This window comes from Cottoperca gobio, chromosome 8, assembly GCF_900634415.1.
Source record: "Cottoperca gobio chromosome 8, fCotGob3.1, whole genome shotgun sequence".
NCBI lineage: Eukaryota > Metazoa > Chordata > Actinopteri > Perciformes > Bovichtidae > Cottoperca > Cottoperca gobio.
Window position 1 is genome coordinate 16,433,006 of NC_041362.1, and position 20,376 is coordinate 16,453,381.

The window sequence follows — 20,376 nt, forward strand, 5'->3', positions numbered from 1 at the left end:
CAGTTTGATTTAAATGAAAAAGGACAGTCCATAAGAATGTCAATCATACGTGGGGGGCGGGGCTTCCCAAGCAGCCAGCCAGTCAAATCTTCCGCTCACCAGCTGATAACAACAACAACAACATAACAGTAGCACAAGGCTTGCTGAGTCTCGTTATTGTGTCAATTGAACTAAAGTTTGAATTCATCACATCAAAAACGTGACTTGGTGTGATATTTGACTTTACAACAAGCCTATAAGAAAGAGACAGTTACTTCATCCTGTCAATTACCTAAGTGAGCATTTGGCTGAAAAAGACGGCGCGTGGGATATAACTAGCTAGGCCTGAGTAACAATAAGCCAGGTAACCTCTGAGAAAAGGGTCCACTGAACTAAAGGCAACATTAAATAACTGCTTCACCTCTCACAGAAGAGCGTGTGTCCTCACAATGAGAGGTTCGTACGGAGAACCGTCCCCTGACGCTTTTAAATCTGGACTAGACAAACACTGGAGGGACTATCTCTACAACTACTAGCGTACACCCAAAAATCTATGTTAAGACCAGTAGTATACATAGACATATTGCCTTCACACAACTGTAACCATGATGATGATGATGATGATGATGATGAGACAGAGAGCGAGACCGTGGCCGTGACAGAGGGTAAGAAGCAGCTATCGTTAGTTTAAGCTAGTTCAGTCAACACAGTCAAGTAGAGCTAGCGCAAACCTTCAGTCGGCATTATAAAAGGTTTTGTTGAAATCAACAGTGATAACGTTAATATTCTATGCAAGCCCAGGAAGTGTCGCAAAACTATCTGTACAATTCGTGTCTTGTCATGTTGCAGGAGTCCTCGTTACGGGTCCAGCAAAGGTGACCCACCACCGGGTAGAAAGTTTACGAAAGAAGAGATGGGACCTGGATGAGCTTCCCAAATTTGAGAAGAACTTTTATAGTGAACTTTTATAGTGAACATTCGGAAGTGCAGCGAATGAGCCAGGTATTCCTGAAATAGTATTTTCTTCTGGTGCCTCTCCCCAATGATAACTTTTGTTTTGGGAATGAAAAGACTAATGTAGTAACAATGATGTACACTGCCTGGTGTTTAGTCTGTTGGTTTTACACACTTGTTGTTCTTTCAGTTTGATGTTGAAGAGTATTGCAGGAAGAAAGAAATCACTGTTCGAGGTTCAGGCTGCCCAAAACCTGTCACCAACTTCCATCAGGCACAGTTTCCCCATAAGCACATGCATACATGGATATCTATTCTACACATGCACAACAACTACTAAACTAAATCTGTTGTTACAGAAATAACCAGAATAATTATTTCTGCCTCTACGTCTAGAATATGTATTGGATATACTGATGCAGCAGAATTTCAAGGAGCCCACAGCCATTCCAGCACAAGGTTTCCCTCTGGCCCTCAGCGGGAGAGGCATGGTGGGCATTGCTCAGACTGGCTCTGGGAAGACTTTATCGGTGAGACACCTGTCTTTCTCTAACTGTACTTGCACATTTGAATACATGACATACTGGTGTATTACACAGAAGCATAATCCACTGATTTCTCCCCTGTCCCTTTTTTTTTTCTTCAGTACCTCCTGCCTGCAATTGTGCACATCAATCATCAGCCCTACTTGGAGCGTGGAGATGGACCCATTGTATGTGAAGAGACATGAACTGTGTTAAATTGTAATACACTACATAGTGGCTTGTTATGGCATTATGTGTGTGCTCTGCAGTGCTTGGTTCTGGCCCCCACAAGAGAACTGGCGCAGCAGGTCCAGCAGGTGGCATACGACTACGGAAAGTCATCCCGCATCAAAAGCACTTGTGTGTATGGGGGTGCTCCCAAGGGACCTCAAATCAGAGACCTGGAGAGAGGTTAGGAGTATTGCTTGGTTTTATGCCACATTTCTAACTAATTTGTTTGTTTGTTTTTACTTTCTGTATCAGCTCGAGTCATTGAAATGCACATTTGATTAGTTTGTAATATACTATGTTTGTCTCTCTTAGCTGTTGAGATCTGCATTGCCACTCCGGGTCGTCTGATTGACTTTCTTGAGGCTGGAAAGACCAATCTGCGACGCTGCACATACTTGGTGCTGGATGAAGCTAACCGCATGCTGCATATGGGTTTTGAACCACAGATGCGCAAGATTGTGGACCAGATCAGGGTAAAGCTAATACATTTGTATTCATTTTTACAGAAATTTTATTTGTGTTTTAGCGGCAGAGAAATTCTTGATTTGATATCTTACTGTGTGTTTTTGTTAGATGAAGCAGTAATTTTAGTATCTGTCATCACTTGTTTTTGTTAATTTTTTGTGCTCTTTGCCCAGCCCAACAGACAGACCCTGATGTGGAGTGCTAGGGAGGTGGATATAAAATATATACAAGTGTAACTTGTAAACATTATAAATCTGGACATTTTCTTTCTTTTTCTTTCCTCAGGTTGATCCAGCTGATGGAGGAGATCATGGCTGAGAAAGAGAACAAGACCATCATCTTCGTGGAGACCAAGAAACGATGTGACGATCTCACACGTAGGATGTGACGTGACGTGTGAGTAATAAAAGAGTTCTGAACAGTTTGGTCCGTGTCATTTTTATCCATGAACATGCTCATCACATCCTGTGTCTGACCTAGACGTTCGAGGGAACAGGAAGGCGTGCATTTTCCTTTCGGTGGATGTAAAACCATAGTGGTATTAACTGATATTAGATCTACATTTATGTGACAGCTTGCTTGTCTCTCTTCTACCTGTCAACCCTCCCGTTTTTCCCGGGATTATCCCGTATTTTTACTTCTATCCCGCCGTCCTCCCGTTTAAATATTTTCCCGTAATTATCCCAGATTTTTAACCTTTCAAAAATAAAAATAGGCCTAATATAAAAAAGTGTACAGTGGTAAAGTGGCCTCCGGTAAAGCAGGTGGCAGTATTATGTTTAACTTTAGTTGAAAAAAGTTATAATCATTTCGCCCCTCCCCATGACCTCCCATGTATAGGGCCGCCTTGGCTCATTTGACCGCCGCTCGCACCGGCTTATTAGGCCCCCTGGGGTTTTATTGGCCGCCGGCGATCGGGCAATTGCAGTCGCCAAGACTCATTTGGCCTGCCCTGGTGTGTGGTGTCTGGCCGCCTTGGTGCTTTGAGTTAGCTGTTAGCACTGCGCCTAGCCAGCTAGCTGTTAGCGCTGCTCCTAGCTAGCTGTTAGCGCTGCTCCTAGCTAGCTGTTGCTGCCTACCTGTCTCGTTTCCTCCTGCTGAATGACCAACGGCCTCAAACCTGCGTCTTATATAGCCTCATCTCGTCGCTCATTGGTCAGTTAAAATCGGCCGTTGCGTGTCGCTCATTGGACAGTTACAATTGAACACGATCGTCCATTGGTCAGTTACAGCTGAACATGTTCGCCCAAGCAAAGAAGCAGCCACCAATCGAACCCTGGAGACTCAAAACACTTTAGTTGAGAGGTTGTCTTGGAATTCAGCCGATACAAACTAAACCAAAGGGCGGTGAGAAGTAAATCTTATTATACTGAAATAAAGATACTTGGTTCTCTGGGAACCATCACCTTATCGTGGTGGAGAGGTTTGTGTGTCCCTATGAACCTGAGAGCTGTGTTGTCTGGAGCCTAGTGCTCCTGGTAGGGTCTCCCAAGGCAAATTGGTCTCAGGCGAGGGGCCAGACTAAGAATGGTTCAAAAACGACTTCATGAAAGAAAGGGAAAGGAAAGGAGAGACCCTGCCCGGAGGAAGCCCGGGGCCCCCGTCTGGAGCCAGGCCCAGAGGGAGGGCCCGACAGCGAGCGCCTGGTGGCCGGGTTTGCCACGGAGCCCGGTCGGGCACAGCCCGAAGAAGCTACGTGGTGCCTCCCATCCATCCATCCTGTGGGCCCACCACTCATGGGAAAAACCGCTGGGGTCGGGTGCGCTGTCACACGGGTGGCAGTGATGGTCAGGGACCTCGACGGACCAGACCCGGGCAGCAGAGGCTGGCTCTGGGGACGTGGAACGTCACCTCTCTGTGGGGGAAGGAGCCGGAACTAGTGCGGGAGGTGGATCGCTACCAGTTGGATCTGGTGGGGCTTACCTCCACGCACAGTCTTGGCTCTGGAACCGTACTCCTGGATAGGGGTTGGACTCTATTCTTCTCCGGAGTTGCCCAAGGTGTGAGGCCTCGGGCCGGGGTGGGGATACTCACTAGCCCCCGGCTGAGCGCCGCCACGTTGGAGTTTATCCCGGTGGACGAGAGGGTCGCCTCCCTACGCCTTCGGGTTATGGGGGGGAAAACTCTGACTGTTGTTTGTGCCTATGCCCCAAACCGCAGTTCTGAGTATTCGGCCTTCTTGGAGACCCTGAATGGAGCCCTGCAGGTGGCTCCAGTAGGGGACTCCGTAGTCTTGCTGGGAGACTTCAACGCACACGTGGGAAACGATGGAGACACCTGGAGAGGCGTGATTGGGAGGAAGGGCCTCCCTGATCTAAACCCGAACGGTCGTTTGTTGTTGGACTTCTGTGCTAGTCATGGAATGGCCATAACAAACACCATGTTCGAACATAAGGATGCTCATAAGTGCACGTGGTACCAGAGCACCCTAGGCCAAAGGTCAATGATCGATTTCGTAATCGTATCATCTGATCTGAGGCCGCATGTTTTGGACACTCGGGTGAAGAGAGGGGCGGAGCTGTCGACTGATCACCATCTGGTGGTGAGTTGGATCAAGGGGTGGGGGAAGACTCTGGACAGACCTGGTAAACCCAAACGGGTAGTGCGGGTGAACTGGGAACGTCTGGAGGAAGCCCCTGTCCTGGGGATCTTTAACTCACACCTCCGGCGGAGCTTTTCAGCCATCCCTGTGGAGGTTGGGGGCATTGAACCTGAGTGGGCGATGTTCAAAACCTCTATTGCTGAAGCTGCGGTGATGAGCTGTGGTCTCAAGGTCTTAGGTGCCTCAAGGGGCGGTAACCCTCGAACACCGTGGTGGACCCCGGTGGTTAGGGAAGCCGTCCGACTGAAGAAGGAGTCCTTCCGGGTTATGTTATCCGGGAGGACTCCGGAAACAGTTGCAGGGTATCGAAGGACTAGAAGGGCGGCAGCTTCTGCCGTGTCAGAGGCAAAGCAGCGGGTGTGGGAGAAGTTCGGAGAAGCTATGGAGAAGGACTTTCGGTCGGCACCAAGGTGCTTCTGGAAAACCATCCGGCACCTCAGGAGGGGGAAGCGAGGAACCATCCAAGCTGTGTACAGCAAGGGTGGGACCCTGCTGACTTCAACTGAGAAGGTTATCGGCCGCTGGAAGGAGCACTTTGAGGAACTCCTGAATCCGACTAACACGCCCTCTATGGTTGAGGCAGAGCTGGAAGCTGATGGGGGATCATCGTCAATTTCCCTGATGGAAGTCACTGAGGTAGTCAAACAACTCCACAGTGGCAAAGCCGCAGGGGTTGATGAGATCCGTCCAGAAATGCTGAAGGCTTTGGGTGTTGAGGGGCTGTCTTGGTTGACACGCCTCGTCAACATTGCGTGGAAGTCTGGGACAGTGCCTAGGGGTTGGCAGACCGGGGTGGTGGTTCCCCTATTTAAAAAGGGGGACCAGAGAGTGTGTGCCAACTACAGGGGTATCACACTTCTCAGCCTCCCTGGTAAAGTCTACTCCAAGGTACTAGAAAGGAGGGTTCGGCCGGTAGTCGAACCTCTGATTGAAGAGGAACAATGCGGATTCCGTCCTGGTTGTGGAACAACAGACCAACTCTTTACTCTTGCAAGGATCCTGGAGGGGGCCTGGGAGTACGCCCATCCGGTCTACATGTGTTTTGTGGATCTGGAGAAGGCGTATGACCGGGTCCCCCGGGTGATACTGTGGGAGGTGCTGCGGGAGTATGGGGTGAGGGGGTCACTTTTGAGGGCCATCCAATCCCTGTACGCCCAAAGCGAGAGTTGTGTCCGGATACTCGGCAGTAAGTCGGACTCGTTTCCCGTGAATGTTGGCCTCCGCCAGGGCTGCGCTTTATCACCAATCCTGTTCGTGATGTTCATGGATAGGATATCGAGGCGTAGTCGTGGAGGAGAGGGGTTGCAGTTCGGTGACCTGAGGATCTCATCGCTGCTCTTTGCAGATGATGTGGTCCTTATGGCATCATCGGTCTGTGACCTTCAACACTCACTGGATCGGTTCGCAGCCGAGTGTGCAGCGGTTGGGATGAGGATCAGCACCTCCAAATCTGAGGCCATGGCTCTCAGCAGGAAACCGGTGGATTGCCTACTCCGGGTAGGGAATGAGCCATTACCCCAAGTGAAGGAGTTCAAGTACCTCGGGGTCTTGTTCGCGAGTGAGGGGACAATGGAGCGAGAGATTGGCCGGAGAATCGGCGCAGCGGGGGCGGTATTACAGTCACTTTACCGCACCGTTGTTGACGAAAAGAGAGCTGAGCCAGAAGGCAAAGCTCTCAATATACCGGTCGATCTTCGTTCCTACCCTCACCTATGGTCATGAAGGCTGGGTCATGACCGAAAGAACGAGATCACGGGTACAAGCGGCCGAAATGGGTTTTCTCAGACGGGTGGCTGGCGTCTCCCTTAGAGATAGGGTGAGAAGCTCAGCCATCCGTGAGAGACTCGGAGTAGAGCCGCTGCTCCTTTACGTTGAAAGGAGCCAGTTGAGGTGGTTCGGGCATCTAGTAAGGATGCCACCTGGGCGCCTCCCTAGGGAGGTGTTCCAGGCACGTCCAGCTGGGAGGAGACCCCGGGGAAGACCCAGGACTCGGTGGAGAGATTATATCTCCTCACTGGCCTGGGAACGCCTCAGGATCCCCCAGTCGGAGCTGGAGGATGTGGCCCGGAGAAGGGAAGATTGGGGTTCCTTACTGGAGCTGCTGCCCCCGCGACCCGATCCCGGATAAGCGGTAGACGATGGATGGATGGATGGTTAAAGAAGTGAGCTCTTTAATCTTGCAAGAATGGAACAACAAAAACAGAGTGTCAAGCAGTCTGCAGAAGTTCAAAGAATAGGAGAATACAATTAGACTATATAGCCACCTGGTGGGTGAACTTCTGAGGGTCTCTGTAAGTGGGACAAAGATGACCATATACGAATAAGAAGGCAAAATATGAGACAAATAAATGTACCATTAAAAGGTGCTTCGTCCCATAAATAAATAGTTTAATGTCTGTTTGTCCTCCCTCTCTCTCCCTTTATCCTTCCTTATCTACAGGTGGCCGTTCTCGCTTTCGTGGCAACTCCAATGTGAGTGTGACAGGCGAATGCGTTCTGCGGGTGGAGGCAGCAACAGCTATGGCCGACATAGCCGCGGAGGAAGTAGCCGGGATGGGGAACGCTCCTTCTCATCGTCCAGGGATGGAGGACGCAGCTACGGCTCCAACTCATACGACCAGGACCAGAATAACATCAGCAGCAGTCAGCAGCTCTGGGTCGGGGGGCAACGGAGTGGGGCAGGCCACACCTTCATTGTCGGACCCCCCAGCCTCTAATGGCCAAGTTCAACACTTCCCAGCCCACGATGGGCCTGATGGGGCACTAGCCATTCCAGTTTGCTCCACCAGCACAATCAAGCAGGAAGTAATGTGATCTCTGCATCATTCACACACAACACACTATATACACTGTGACAGAAATTGATTTAGCAGGGGTTTAGCCCTTGGCAGTTGACCCCTGTAACATCATTTATGAGCTTGTTTTAATTATTCAGTTCTTTATCAAATAATTTAGATGGGTCAACATTTTTTGTTTTTGACTTTCTTTTAAGATTAAATGTATTTGTTTGACACAAAGCTTGTCCGTGTCATTTGATTAAGTTTGTATTGCTGGTCTCTAAAAAAAAAAATCCTTTTGTACAAGCATGCTGTTTTTATATTGTCTCTTTATGCAACATAGATTTGTAGAGTATCTGATTTTCCCCTTTAGACGCATCAAAGGTACGTGCTGATAATTCTTTTTTGTTTTAGGTTAAATATCTTTATTTTTTTGTTTGAAATGTTGCAAGCCAAGAGATCAATTTGAATTGAATAATATGGAGATCCTGGTGTAGCTTGAGCAAACGGGGTTAAAAAGTTATTTTTTTTCAACATTTGGTTCATTATATAGATATTATAGAGGCTTGTAGGGTCTTTGTTGCCATGGCAACAGTGAGCTTTCCTTTCATTTCCAGTTCTGTTTACTACTAAGACTCCACAATAGATTGTTTATTCATGCAAGAAGTGATGGTTTAAGATTTGCCTAGCAAACAGTAAATACATTTTTACAGTTCAATAAAGCTCTTCAATGCATCACTGTGTCATCTTAAGTCCTTCACGCTGAAAGTCGCTTAAGGTATTTTATTGTGACGTTATCATTTGGCAAGAGGGAAAAACACTGACCTACAAAATGAACAGGCCTTCAGATCACCAAGAAAAAAAACTTTATTACCCATTTGGAATATTTTACCAGGGTTATGCTCTTGCACATTGCACAAGTCAAATATACATAACAGGACTGCCATCATTTGGTATTTACAAAGCAGTCATATTGAGAGTAGTGCAGCGGAATGTGATGAGCCTGTGGGGAGGAGGAAGTGTTCAGCGTGGCTGACATGCATCGCAGACTGTAGAAACAAACCCCTGGGTTCATCTCAGTTTGCATGATATTCAGTTTTACCCAATAAATGCTGAAATAATAAAATGCTTAAAATTACAAGCTAAAGAAAAGATTAAATGTAATTTATAAGCTACTGAAAATAAATGCTTTGAATATATTAAGAATTTAAGGTTATAATGAAGCTTATCTGTATCTCAGACAACCTAATGACTAAACAGATGAGAAAAACAAACCGCAACAAAAGTTAAATCAAGTTAGAACTGCAAAATAGGCACATATGGCAGATGATACACAACTCCGATGTTACAGTAAACGTTCTTTACACAAGATGGGGAAAAGACAGGAAAACAGTACAATCAAAATCATTCTGTGCAAATAAAAAAAGTAGGCCGATATTCACTCATTAGAAAATACACACCACAAAACCGTAAGTATATTTGTCTTGCAAACTAAGATGAGCTGCGTCTATGTAATGCTTACGTCCTTTCTCGGAGTGCTGGATTTTGCAAGCATTGTGTCCCGTGTTGGAAGAGCATGCAGACGTGAAGGTAAACGCAACTTATGTTTGATTCAAACTGACTGTGCCCCAAGTGAAACACTTCAAGCACACCAAATGAGCAAATATGCACACATTTGATGTCGTTCCTTCGTAGCTCCGTCTGTTAAAAACAATATGACAAGACTGCAACAACTCCCGGGGCAGCATGTTGCAGGTTTGTTTTAAAGCAGCCACATACAGCAGACCTAGACACAGAGCAAAGCATACACTCGTTACACTGACTGAGAATGAGCGTCATCTGAGGAAAATAAAAAATAAAAATCAAGAGCGATCAAAGAAAGTACAATGTGTTTACAAAAGGAAAACAGGCATATGGAGAGTGGTGAGTTGTTTAGGAAGGAAGCAGAGAGTCTGTCAGGTTGTGGTTGAGTTTGAAATGCTATAGGTTCCCCCACGTATCTGGAGGAGGAAACTGTTCTAGACCGCCGCTCTCACTGTGCTCCTGCTCGCCCATGGTGAAGGTTAATGTGTACTGCAGCTGCACTTTCTCCTGATACACACAGAGGATGAGAGAAGTGGATTAAATTATAGATAAACACCCAGAAAGCCTTAGCTCTGTAGTAATCTGATTGTCGCAAGAACTAGTCATGGTAATTACAGATTCATCACAGCCATTAATCTTTGTGACTTCCACAGTTCACTTGACCAGAGGCAGTAAAATAATGAAAAGAGCCATTTTTGTCGTTTTGTATTTGAAAGTTAAATTTAATTTATTCTACTTGGTGGTGTCACTTTTACAGAATGCACCTTAGTGTCAAATCTAGCTGTAGCTTGAAATACTGTCACAGCTTTAGGGCCACTTTAGGTTTTAATAATAATAATAATAATAATAATAATAATAATAATAATAAGCAGAGGGGAAGGTAATATTCATAGAAGAAAAACTGATATTCTGAGATTATTAAATTTATACATTTGAGAAAAATAATCAAACCTGAAAAAGGTTTTTTTTGTGAAGGAACCACATCGCTTCACTTCACATCAGGAACTACAACGCTTTGGACAGATTCCATAATGTTGCGCCTCCTCATTCCCCGTTTACCGGTGGCGTGTTAGTTTTATTTCTTAATATTCTCCCCCTCCCTGCTCCGTAATTTATCATTTGTTCTCTATAATGGCCCTAACGCGCTTTCATAATCAGCAGAGTCCATTATTAACATATCGAACAAGGGAAAATAAATAACATTTAGACAGACCCTTGACAAAACCAAAGTAAGTCAAGTCAATTTTTTTTTACATCACAAATCTGCCCCGACAGGCTTTACAATCTGTACAGCATACGACACCCCTGAGACCCTTGTGAGTAAGACTTTGTGATGACTGTCCTGCTTGAGCAGTTTTAGTCCAGTGGAGTGTGATTTTCATAAGTTTAGTCACAAAAGGTAGTTTCTTTTAAGGAATGTCTTGATAAAGAATCACGCCTTACCTTGTCTGGGTTTGCCAGCAGCAGAATCTGAGTGACGGCAGCAGGAGGAAGGATGGGGTTGAAAGCTGGGAGCTCTGTGCCTGATGGGGGCTGCAGCTTCACTGCCATAGACTACGGGTGATAATTGAAAACAAAACATTCTTTCTTTACCGAGACCGGCTGCAGTGATTTAGTAACAATGTCTTTACAAGATAAACCTCTGAACTTTCTTATCTTGGTGCCGACCTTTAGAGCTGTAGTCTGGAAGCTTATGTTGGTGACGGGGACAGGAGCGGAGGACAACATGGAGATGATCACCACCAGCACATCGGGACGAGACGGAGGCGAGTCGCGAGCAAAGTGAACAAGAACCCGCAGACTGTGTCCGTCAAACACAGTCACAGGTAACAGACTACCTGGAGAGAGACGGGACAGAAAGATGAGGGGGGTGTAATGAATCTGTACTCTTAGGTGGGCAGACGCATAAAGCCATCAAGTTCACTTACTGGGCTTAATGGATTCTAGCGGTACAAAAACATCCGTCAGGGTGACTTCTGCAGGAGGAGTCTCGGTGTGAGTCGGGGACATATCCAGCAACGTCACTGCAAGGTTGGGCTGAGAGTTGAGAGGTGCGGGAGGTTCAGCTGCGAAGGTGGGGATGGGGTTTGGGGTGATGTTGCACCCAGACTTGCTCTGGAGATCTCTCAGAGTTGGTTTGCACTGCTGCTTGTCCCTGAAAGCAGAACAATTAACAATTCATCCCTTTGTGCGTTTACCTTCTCACATAATGAGAATTTGAAAACAGCTTGACAAATTTGATGAATTTATTATTTCATATGATTTAAAAAATCCCCCTTTTATTAACTCCACTTCTGGAGAGCATGTTGAGCCATGCAGGAAACCGAGAGTTAACAAAAACAACAGAGAAACACCAGCTTTGACCTTTTACTCCCTACATTTAGATTGTGGCTGATCAGCATGTAGTGCAGTGGCTGTGTTCTAGGAGTGTCTAATGTTTGAAACTAGAAAGAAATCTAACAGCTGCTAATGTGCTTTAAAGAGGGCAGCACCACCTAATGTAAGAATTCCAATATATTATTTCCATGGAAAGTGTAATTAATATTTGTGAACATGAGCTCCTCTCTCTCAAAGCCAGAAACCACAGAAGTCTCAAACGTGTGATGTCATCAAGTATAAGGTCTGGAGCTGCTCCAGAGACTATAAGTGGGAGATTTTGTGGACCCACAGAATGTTTCTTTGTTAATGAGCTTCATTTTATTCTAGTGTCCTCAGTTCTGAAACAGAAAATGTACTTTTACACTCAGAACATTCCTCTGGCTCCTCAGTGTCGTCTATAACAACTTTCCCAACTCATCGTCTATGGCAGGGGTCGGGAACCTATGGCTCGCGAGCCATATATGGCTCTTTCGATAACGCGATATGGCTCGCAGACAATTTTGAGCTGACATTTTTTAACTTAACAAGTAATAAATAATTATACTGTGCCATTTTAAAGTAAAACATTTAGCAGCGGATTTGTTTTTAGTTCTCCCCTCTCCTTTCCTCCGCTGTGTGTGTGTGTGTGTGTGTGTGTGTGTGTGTGTGTGTGTGTGTGTGTGTGTGTGTGTGTGTGTGTGTGTGTAGGGGGCGGAGCCCCGCCCGTCGTGAGACTGCGCAAAGCAAGCAGTAGACCGGGGGCCAAACACGGTCCACATGTATTGAACAGGATACACATAAAGTGCAAAAAGATATGGAACATATTTAAGTCAACTGCAAACGGATTGTTGAGCAGTTCAATTAAAATATCTGAGCAGCAAAGTCGGCAAATGGTCTCAGTTGATCAGCAGAATGCTGTCGGGAACACAGCGGGGGAGATGTTTGTCAGTGTTTGGAAACACTTAGTGACCAAAGTTTCCTTCTGCATCAGAGTCTCCCACAGGCAGCTTGGCATCACACATGTCCGTGATCACACGGCCCTGAAGCTGCAGGTTTAACAGTGAGATGCTTCGTTATGTCGCACAAACAGTCCAGCTCTCATCGTCCCAGAGATCTGTGGTGTGTTTCCCTTTGCTTTCCAAAAACTTTCATTCCATTCACATATTTAGATACTTCCTCAAATGTCTTTTCCCGTGGTTGTGCCATGCATTGATTTAATTACCAAAACTGGCGGGCCAGTTATGACACACATATGACATTTTCTCGCGGGCCGGATATAATTGCCTTGAGTTTGACACCCGTGCAGTAAACACTGAAACGTGCACATAATGAGATAAATAACGTAAGCGTTTAGTTTATTTAATAAAAGAGCTCCTGTTCAATGCAACACTGATACCTCTATTAGTACTAGGAGACGTGTTATTCTTAAAAAATGCACGCATAAATTTGCATTCCAATTTATATATTTTTATATATGGCTCTCAAGGAAATACATTAAAAAAAATATTTGGCTTTTATGGCTCTCCCAGCCAAAAAGGTTCCCGACCCCTGGTCTATGGAGCCGTTCTTTATACTTGATGACATCACACAGTAGTTTTAGCCCTCTAGCTTTTCGATTTGAGAGTCGTTCATGTTAATTAATGTTTTTGGGACAGTCTAAGCACATAGGAGTAACATGCATGAATTTTGAAAATAGTTCCCCTTTAACTACATATGTATAAGAAAGTACACCAAGCAGACAAACTAAAAACGTACATATCAGGTTTAACGTGAAGCTATTTCCCACACATTTCGCAGTAATGAGTCACAGTAGAATGGTGTTCGTTAAATACCATTTGACCTGCAGGCCCTCTGGAGGCAGGGACTGCTGCATCAGTGTCTTTCCCAGCAGGTCCAGCTCGTCCAGGGCCGAGTTCCCTGGGGTGGAGCCAGACGAAAGGGGCTGAGGGTGGGAGGGCGGATCTGGACTCAGGAGGAGACTGGGTGCTGCAGGGATGTCTGCGTCTATACTGTCAGAAGACTGGAAGTAGAGAGTGTGTGAGAAAAATAGTGGCACAGATGTCTCTCTGATTATACTGGAGTATTAAGAGCGATGATGCCCGTCGACAGTGTAACAGTTAAAAATAATAAACAAATCCTCTAATCACCTGGAAGGAGTCCCAGGCTGTGGAGTCCTCCGGCTGTGAGGGAGGGTTGGAGGTGTGTGTCCCTTCACTTAAACCTGTGGGATGCACAACGAGTAGAAGGACTATTTAGGACTGTGGTTCAACTCCTAGGAGAACTCCACACAATCAACATCCTGCATAAAACTTATTCCAGTTTATTGGTGCGTGCTGTCTGCAATGCCGTTACCGAGCGACATGAGCTCGTCGTCGAGGAGACTGATCCCCATCTCTTGCGAGGGGGCGTTATCCGTCGGAGTGTGAAACTCTGGGAAAGACGGCGGCGACTGTGGCGATGTGTCCAATCCCGACAGATCCAGCAGGGCCGTCCCTCCACCTGTGAGAAATGGATTTAAGATATTTCAAACAGACAAAAACAAGAACCTTTGAATCTGATCTGCATCTATTAAACACTCTTCATGTATTTCTGCACGCAGTTCTTCACGCACCTGTTTGCTTGTGTGCGTTTAATGTGTTGTTGCCGTTCACCATCTCCCCCTTCACCTGCTGCTTGTATTGGTTGATGACCTGAGTCAGGCTGTCGTTGGCCTGCAGGATCTCAGCTGTGGAAAGACATGAGAAGATGCAGCTTATTGTTTTCACAGTGTTATGAGAACAGTCAGAAGTGATGTGGCAGCAGGGTGGACGAGAGCTTAGAGAGACTGGCAGATCAGAGTAAGAAAATATAAGTCATATGCAAATCTCAGTCCAGCTGAACTAAAGAGACAATGTTCAAAATATTTAAGATTTGGTGTGAGAACCTGAGTTTAAGCTCTATGGGCATGAGGGGGGAAGAAAAAGCAAACTTTCTTTAAATAAGCAAACTTATTATGGCGAGTTGATAGGGATGGGGGGGGGGGGGGGGGGGGGGGGGGTTATTGTAAGAGTCAAGATTCTTATGTTACCTATGGTACCCGTCTTAGGTTTGCCTTTGTGAGTTTACATTATTGCAATCACTTTTTCAAATATGAAAACTCCATAATCTTACACACACTTTACTCTGCTTTCATGTCATAATTTGCCACACCGCTTTTATTAGAGCACGGCGGACTGAAGTAGACCCTGAAATCAGCACCTTTGTACTGAATCCAAGAATCCTGACTCCAAGAATCGAAATTGAATAATGAGATACCGAAATATTCACAGCCCTAATCCTATTTTATGTCCATGTACTGTATGTTTCAATGTTTTACAATGAATTGCAAATGTCCAGGACATCAAAGACAGTCAAGACACTTAATGTATGCATGCAGAGAGCAGTATGCTGTGTGTTAGCAAAGACTCAACACTGATTGGCATCAGCTTTAAATGATAAGCTCCAATGTCTTCTACATTTATATGGTGGTCGTGTCTCTGGCAGCCAGAGTTCAACACCATGTTGAGGACTAATAAAGCCAAAAAGCAATCATTCCTTTTTTTCCTATTTAAAATGGCAGATGAATAAAAATAATGTTCACCGAGAGCTTCGTCGTTGTCCTCCGTGTCACTTGCCAGTCTGAACAGTGTGGGTCTCATTTTCTCGCAGCGCTGGTACAGGTCCTGATCACACAAAACGCACTACATTAAAATACTTGGAAATAAGTTTCCGTCTCTACACACTGAGCAGTCTTAAACGCTCTCCGATTAAAAAGCATCTTTCAGCTCACCTGTACGAGTTCGCCGTTGCTCTGATTGTCGGCGGTGCCGTCATAGTCCTGCAGAAGCTGAGTCAGCAAAGTGACGCTCTCCTTCACCTCCTGAATGGCGTTCACGCGCTTCGACACCTTCTCTGCTCGCTTCTGATCCTGCAACAGACAAAATACCCATAATGGCACACATAGCAGGGCGCATGTGTGACAATAAAATCATATATGAAGCAAGCTGAAGGAACATGCAATAGAAATATAAAATACAGTCAAAAGGCACGATTGGGGAAGAATAGCAAGGTCAGGGAGAGGCCATTAAGAAAAGTCTATGGAGAGCAAAGATCAGGACATATTTACTCTGAGCTCCTGCTGAAGCACTGCCAGTGACACACAAACCTCCCCAGGCCCATTTCCTCATTCCTACCTAGTGCAGCATTCTGGTATTTCACTCCAATTCTTAAAACTCACACAGGCAAGACTTATCTGCAGCACTAAAAAGTGGAGGTGCCGGTAATGGATAAGAGAATAGTGCGATTTATAAACGGAGTAGGAAGGAGAAGGAAACGGGTTTACCTCTTGGACCATTTCCTTGATGAGTTTGTTGGCAGCTTTCAGGTCGTCAGGGTGCGAGCTATTCAACAGGCGAGACAACATCTGACAGGCAGACAGCCAAAGTTTCCATGGTGAGAAAGGATTGAACAGGTTTTATATATAAATCACAACATAGAGCACAATCATGATCACAAGACAGCACGCACAGTGGGTAAGAAACTGGAGCAGGTCACATTTATTAAGCATCAAATAACGAAGTCCTTACTTTTGACTTCTCCTCGTCCTCAAAAATGGCATTCTTGGGTCTGGGTGGAGGAAGGTTCAGTAGTTTGTCAGGTGGCAGCTCTGGGTCTTGTTTAATAATACCTGATATACAAAAACACAATATGAAAAAGAAGGATTTAAATGCTTCTAATCCTCAAGCACATGTTGGTTGATTTAGCCATTATTGCTATGTAAAGAATTGTTATCAAAGTTAATCTTATGAATGGACTTTGGCAGCATGGTGCCTTCTAACAACTTTATAAGTTCTGATTTCCATTCATCTAACGGCAGTTTACCTTGTTTCTTCAGCATCTGATAGGCATCTGAGATCTTGGCCTCATCAGGTAATCCCAGAGTCCAGCTGAAGATCAACTCCAAAACCTTGTTTTTTACTGGCTCGGGTGACCGTGAGCCCAGGTACTGAGTGGGGGATGGAGGACAACAATAGAGTGACACAAATACAACAGGCAAAACATAAAATAAAAGATGCATTTAGACACACAAATCTTACCTTTGGAGAAACTACTTTGATGAGTTCATTGAGAAAACGGAACTTGCCCACTTCACTGTGAAACCTTTTCCCACAGTTTTTCATACACGTCTCCAGAACCTTAAAAACATAAATACAATGCAAAACATTAAAACCATACTCTAAAAAAGGTATCCACTCCAAACTATTAAATACACCTTTAGGTTTGTTTCTGTTGCATTACTGTATAATCCTGACAACACGAACAGGAACTCATTGAAAACCTAACATCATCTGCTACACACTTCTGATTTAGGGTTTGATGCATATGGGTTTTCCAGAGTCCATTGAAAATGTGTGGATGAAATCCTACAAAAGCTGTAATCTTACAGTAGTAAAACATCTTTAAAATAGAAAATGTAAAACGGCAAAATATAAACATCCTGTACAAATAGTGGGGTAGAAAATTAGTAGTGTTTGTGGATTAGGAAAAACTGACACAAAACATGTTCGCTGAAAACCATGATCATCAGTACTGAGGCAGTTCATTGTGAACACCAGATGCCGGATCAGATCTGGACTCACCAGCAGGGCCTGCAGGGCCTCCCACTCCTGTGGAGACTGGATCTTGTGGGCCAGGAGCCTGGTGGCCAGCTGAGGTCTGTAACACAAGTCGCAAAAAAAGAAAACCTGATTGTCCAGAGCACTGTGGTAAACTATGCTGCAGAAAGATAAATGTATATAATTTCCTGTTTGTTTTTTTACTGCGATCATCACATTGTGGGATAATAAATAAATGTTTTCAGTGTTTGAATTTAAATTAACACCTATATCAATTACTCTTCATAACAAATTCTAAAATACTTTAGAATGACTGGTGAAAAATGTCAGGCTTGTTAAATGTTCAATTATTATGCAGCCAAACATGACGAAGATCAAACAAGTAGACTGAGTAGAAGTAGAAGTTTTGTGTTTAAATATCTTTACATGACTAGTGTGCACAGATAGTATGATTTGTGTTGATGTGCATTCACAGTTTAGTAAACAAAAGATGAAGGATTTAATTTTAAATTTCAACAAGGAAACATTCTTTGGTAGAAAAGATGTTCACTTCCACAGCTGGGGTCTCCAGGATTAACTATCGGCTGTAACCAGACCATAATTAAAAGGTATGAAGCACAAACAATGTTCTCTTACCCCTCCAAATCATTGTTGAGCTGCTCACAGAAGCCATTGATGCTGCTCCAGTCCGTGTCTCTGTTAAGTGGGTTTGTGGCTCTGTCTGAAATGTTAGCAAAGAGGATGTCAGACAACAGAGGTGATAGATGCTACAACATCACCTGCATTATATCAATATTGGTGCACTGATATTAGATATACACAAGTCTGAAATGTTGGTTACAGTAATTGCGCTATTAAATAACACATTTCCCTAGTGTCACATTATTTTTTTGTGAGACGAGTTAACTTTTTTATCTGTATGAAATTAACAGCGAACATTTCTACCTGTTCAGTTATTGTTTCTACACCGAGCTGCCACTTTATCATTAGATACACCTAACTAAAGTTAATGCTGTCGTTTTGTATCACTAATAAAACATATTTTAGACACCTTTAAATACAATGCATTCAACAGAATCACAACAAAAAAGTATAACCTTCATTACTTTGTTCGGTTTGTATCATTTGAGCTAGCAGTAGCTAAACTGACAACTGTGTGTACATTGCTAATTTTGTCTTTTGGACTAAATATTTAACGAGAGCAGCAAAATTCATACCAAAAATATCTTATTCTTCAAATTATAGATAGAAACATTGAGTCTAATGTTGAAACTTTACACATACAGCCAAGTACCTACGAAAGGCAAATAAGGCCTGCAGGCTACCCGAGTGACTCCATTATTTAAAATGTATTAGTTCTCTGCCACATAACCCCAGCATGCCACCGAGCAGAGAAATATAAAGGGCAGGTGCTAACAGTGTCACGTTAGCTAGCTCGCTGTCGGGGGAGTTGCATTGTGTCACGGTCTCGTCTAGAACTTTCTCACGAGGCCATAGCGTTGCCTGCAATCATAATCTAATTTCTGGGATTAAAAATGGGAGCCCAGTGATCTTGTCGCCCACTACCTAACGTTACTTGAGCTATCGAGCTACAAAGCTAAAGCTCCGTCGGGCTGTGTTGTGTGTTGACAGCTGGCAGACACAGCATCTCCGGATCTAGGTTACGTTAGCATCCTGAATGTGGCGGCAGGGTCCGAGTCCCCTCTGCTGGGACACGTGCAGCTGTGGTGAGCTGTCGTCTCATCGACAACAACTCGCGGGTAATAATGTGTGAGTGTCCGGGTCGCCAGACAACACCTGCTCGGTAGAATAAGTTTAAAATACTCACTGATACGAGACTCCAAACTCTCCGTCTCGGGAGTCGCAGCCATCACTGCGAGATTTATGTGGTGCATCGGTCTCGCGAGGGAAACACGGGCACGTAGAGGCAGAAGAGACACAGAACTAGATTACATAGAAAGAACATTTGAAAAGTTTTCGCATTCAGTGTGTAAACACTTTGCCGTGTTTGTTTTAATATGCACATGTACATTTGAATTAAGATCACTTTAAGATGTACAATAACTGGTGTGAATGTAATAAGAGCATTGTTCTCTTTTAAACTAACATTTTTATCTAATTATTTTGTGAGTGTAATATGACAAACCAACGCAAATATCCATGACCAAATATAGCATTTCATTGACAAATTAGTTTATTAAGTATAAACCATATAAAGTCTTTGGTGTAATATAAAAAACAAACATTCTAGCACATACATTTCTATGATCTGAGAGCGGGTCAAGCGAGCTAACGGAACCATACCGGAGTAAAATGTCTTCAAAATTAAAGCAGACCATTTGGTTCCTGTGACCACCAACATAAAGAAAATTGAGACATGGTACTCACTTTAGTTTGATTCCTAAACATGTGACGCGTGTCAGGTTTTGCAAGTATCGGTAGGTTAATGCTGCTGTAGTAACTACAGCAGCATTAACCTATCAGGGGAGGCAGAGCCTCTCCCGTCATCATGAAAAGTAAAAAAACAAATAACAATAAAATAAATATAAATGTATATTTGTCAACTGGTCTGTGCTATAACTGCATTTTCTGTATTATTCCATTAATTTTGATAGTATAAATCGCTGAATTTGCGTATTCTCTGTTTAGATGCAGGAGAGCTGCGTCAGCGACGAGCTGAGCCTCCCCTCGGATTGCGCAATCCCTCGCAAACTAGGTTGAGCGCATGCATTTGGCGCGTGCCTGTTGCTATCTCTCTGTATGTCACCAATATAATGTTTACAGACACTTTTATTATGAGTCCTGACTTTCCATTATCCAGTTAATGTATGTAATGTATGTGTGTAACATATGTAGTCTTGCTGATGTGACATAAAACCACAGTGAGAAGACACCAGGTGAGGCAGACAGTACTCTGCCGCACTGAAGAGGGCGCACGTGAGCACAATACATGTACCTCTCTGAGCCGCTATATATGTAGCTTCTTTTTTGGCCAAATATGTACCTTACCTGTGTGTGTATAAATAATGCTGATATGAGATATGAAAAATAACCTGTAGTCAATGTTCATCCTGCCAAGAAAATGGTGAATAAGCTACTCAATTGGGTTCATATATTTGTAAATCTCACTCTGAAAGAGTCAGTGCCTCCCCAGCCATGAACCTCACCGCACGTCACTGCTGTAGTTGTAACTTCTTTGACCGGAAGTACTTTTTCTTAATGACTAACTAAATCTTTCTGGAATGACAAGTAAATGTCTTTTCCAACCA

The 20,376-nt window shown here is 44.3% G+C and overlaps 2 protein-coding genes across 3 annotated transcripts; one reads left to right on the forward strand and one right to left on the reverse strand.

Annotated features, from left to right (window-relative positions):
* Nucleotides 1–118: 118 nt before the first annotated feature.
* LOC115012275 (probable ATP-dependent RNA helicase DDX17) lies at nucleotides 119–8,259 on the forward strand. Of its 2 annotated transcripts, none has more exons than XM_029437821.1 (8): nucleotides 119–644; nucleotides 829–981; nucleotides 1,124–1,463; nucleotides 1,580–1,645; nucleotides 1,727–1,868; nucleotides 2,001–2,161; nucleotides 2,327–2,549; nucleotides 7,196–8,259. In XM_029437821.1, exons 3-7 carry the CDS (start codon nucleotides 1,350–1,352, stop codon nucleotides 2,387–2,389), a joined length of 546 nt encoding a protein of 181 aa, XP_029293681.1. In that variant the 5' UTR covers nucleotides 119–644; nucleotides 829–981; nucleotides 1,124–1,349; the 3' UTR covers nucleotides 2,390–2,549; nucleotides 7,196–8,259. The 2 variants fall into 2 exon arrangements, with proteins under 2 accessions (XP_029293681.1, XP_029293682.1); XM_029437822.1 differs by having other exon boundaries at nucleotides 2,439–2,549.
* Nucleotides 8,260–8,381: 122 nt separating this feature from the next.
* Nucleotides 8,382–19,635, reverse strand: LOC115012265 (ADP-ribosylation factor-binding protein GGA1-like). Its single transcript, XM_029437802.1, has 18 exons — nucleotides 19,496–19,635; nucleotides 18,936–19,051; nucleotides 17,744–17,828; nucleotides 17,132–17,207; nucleotides 16,589–16,687; nucleotides 16,374–16,497; nucleotides 16,079–16,179; nucleotides 15,835–15,915; nucleotides 15,283–15,420; nucleotides 15,094–15,175; nucleotides 14,086–14,199; nucleotides 13,827–13,973; nucleotides 13,622–13,695; nucleotides 13,307–13,494; nucleotides 11,045–11,271; nucleotides 10,785–10,954; nucleotides 10,560–10,670; nucleotides 8,382–9,623 (listed from the first exon to the last, which is right to left on the reverse strand). The coding sequence occupies exons 2-18, from the start codon at nucleotides 19,000–19,002 to the stop codon at nucleotides 9,513–9,515; spliced, it is 1,995 nt and encodes a 664-aa protein (XP_029293662.1). The 5' UTR covers nucleotides 19,003–19,051; nucleotides 19,496–19,635; the 3' UTR covers nucleotides 8,382–9,512.
* Nucleotides 19,636–20,376: the final 741 nt, after the last annotated feature.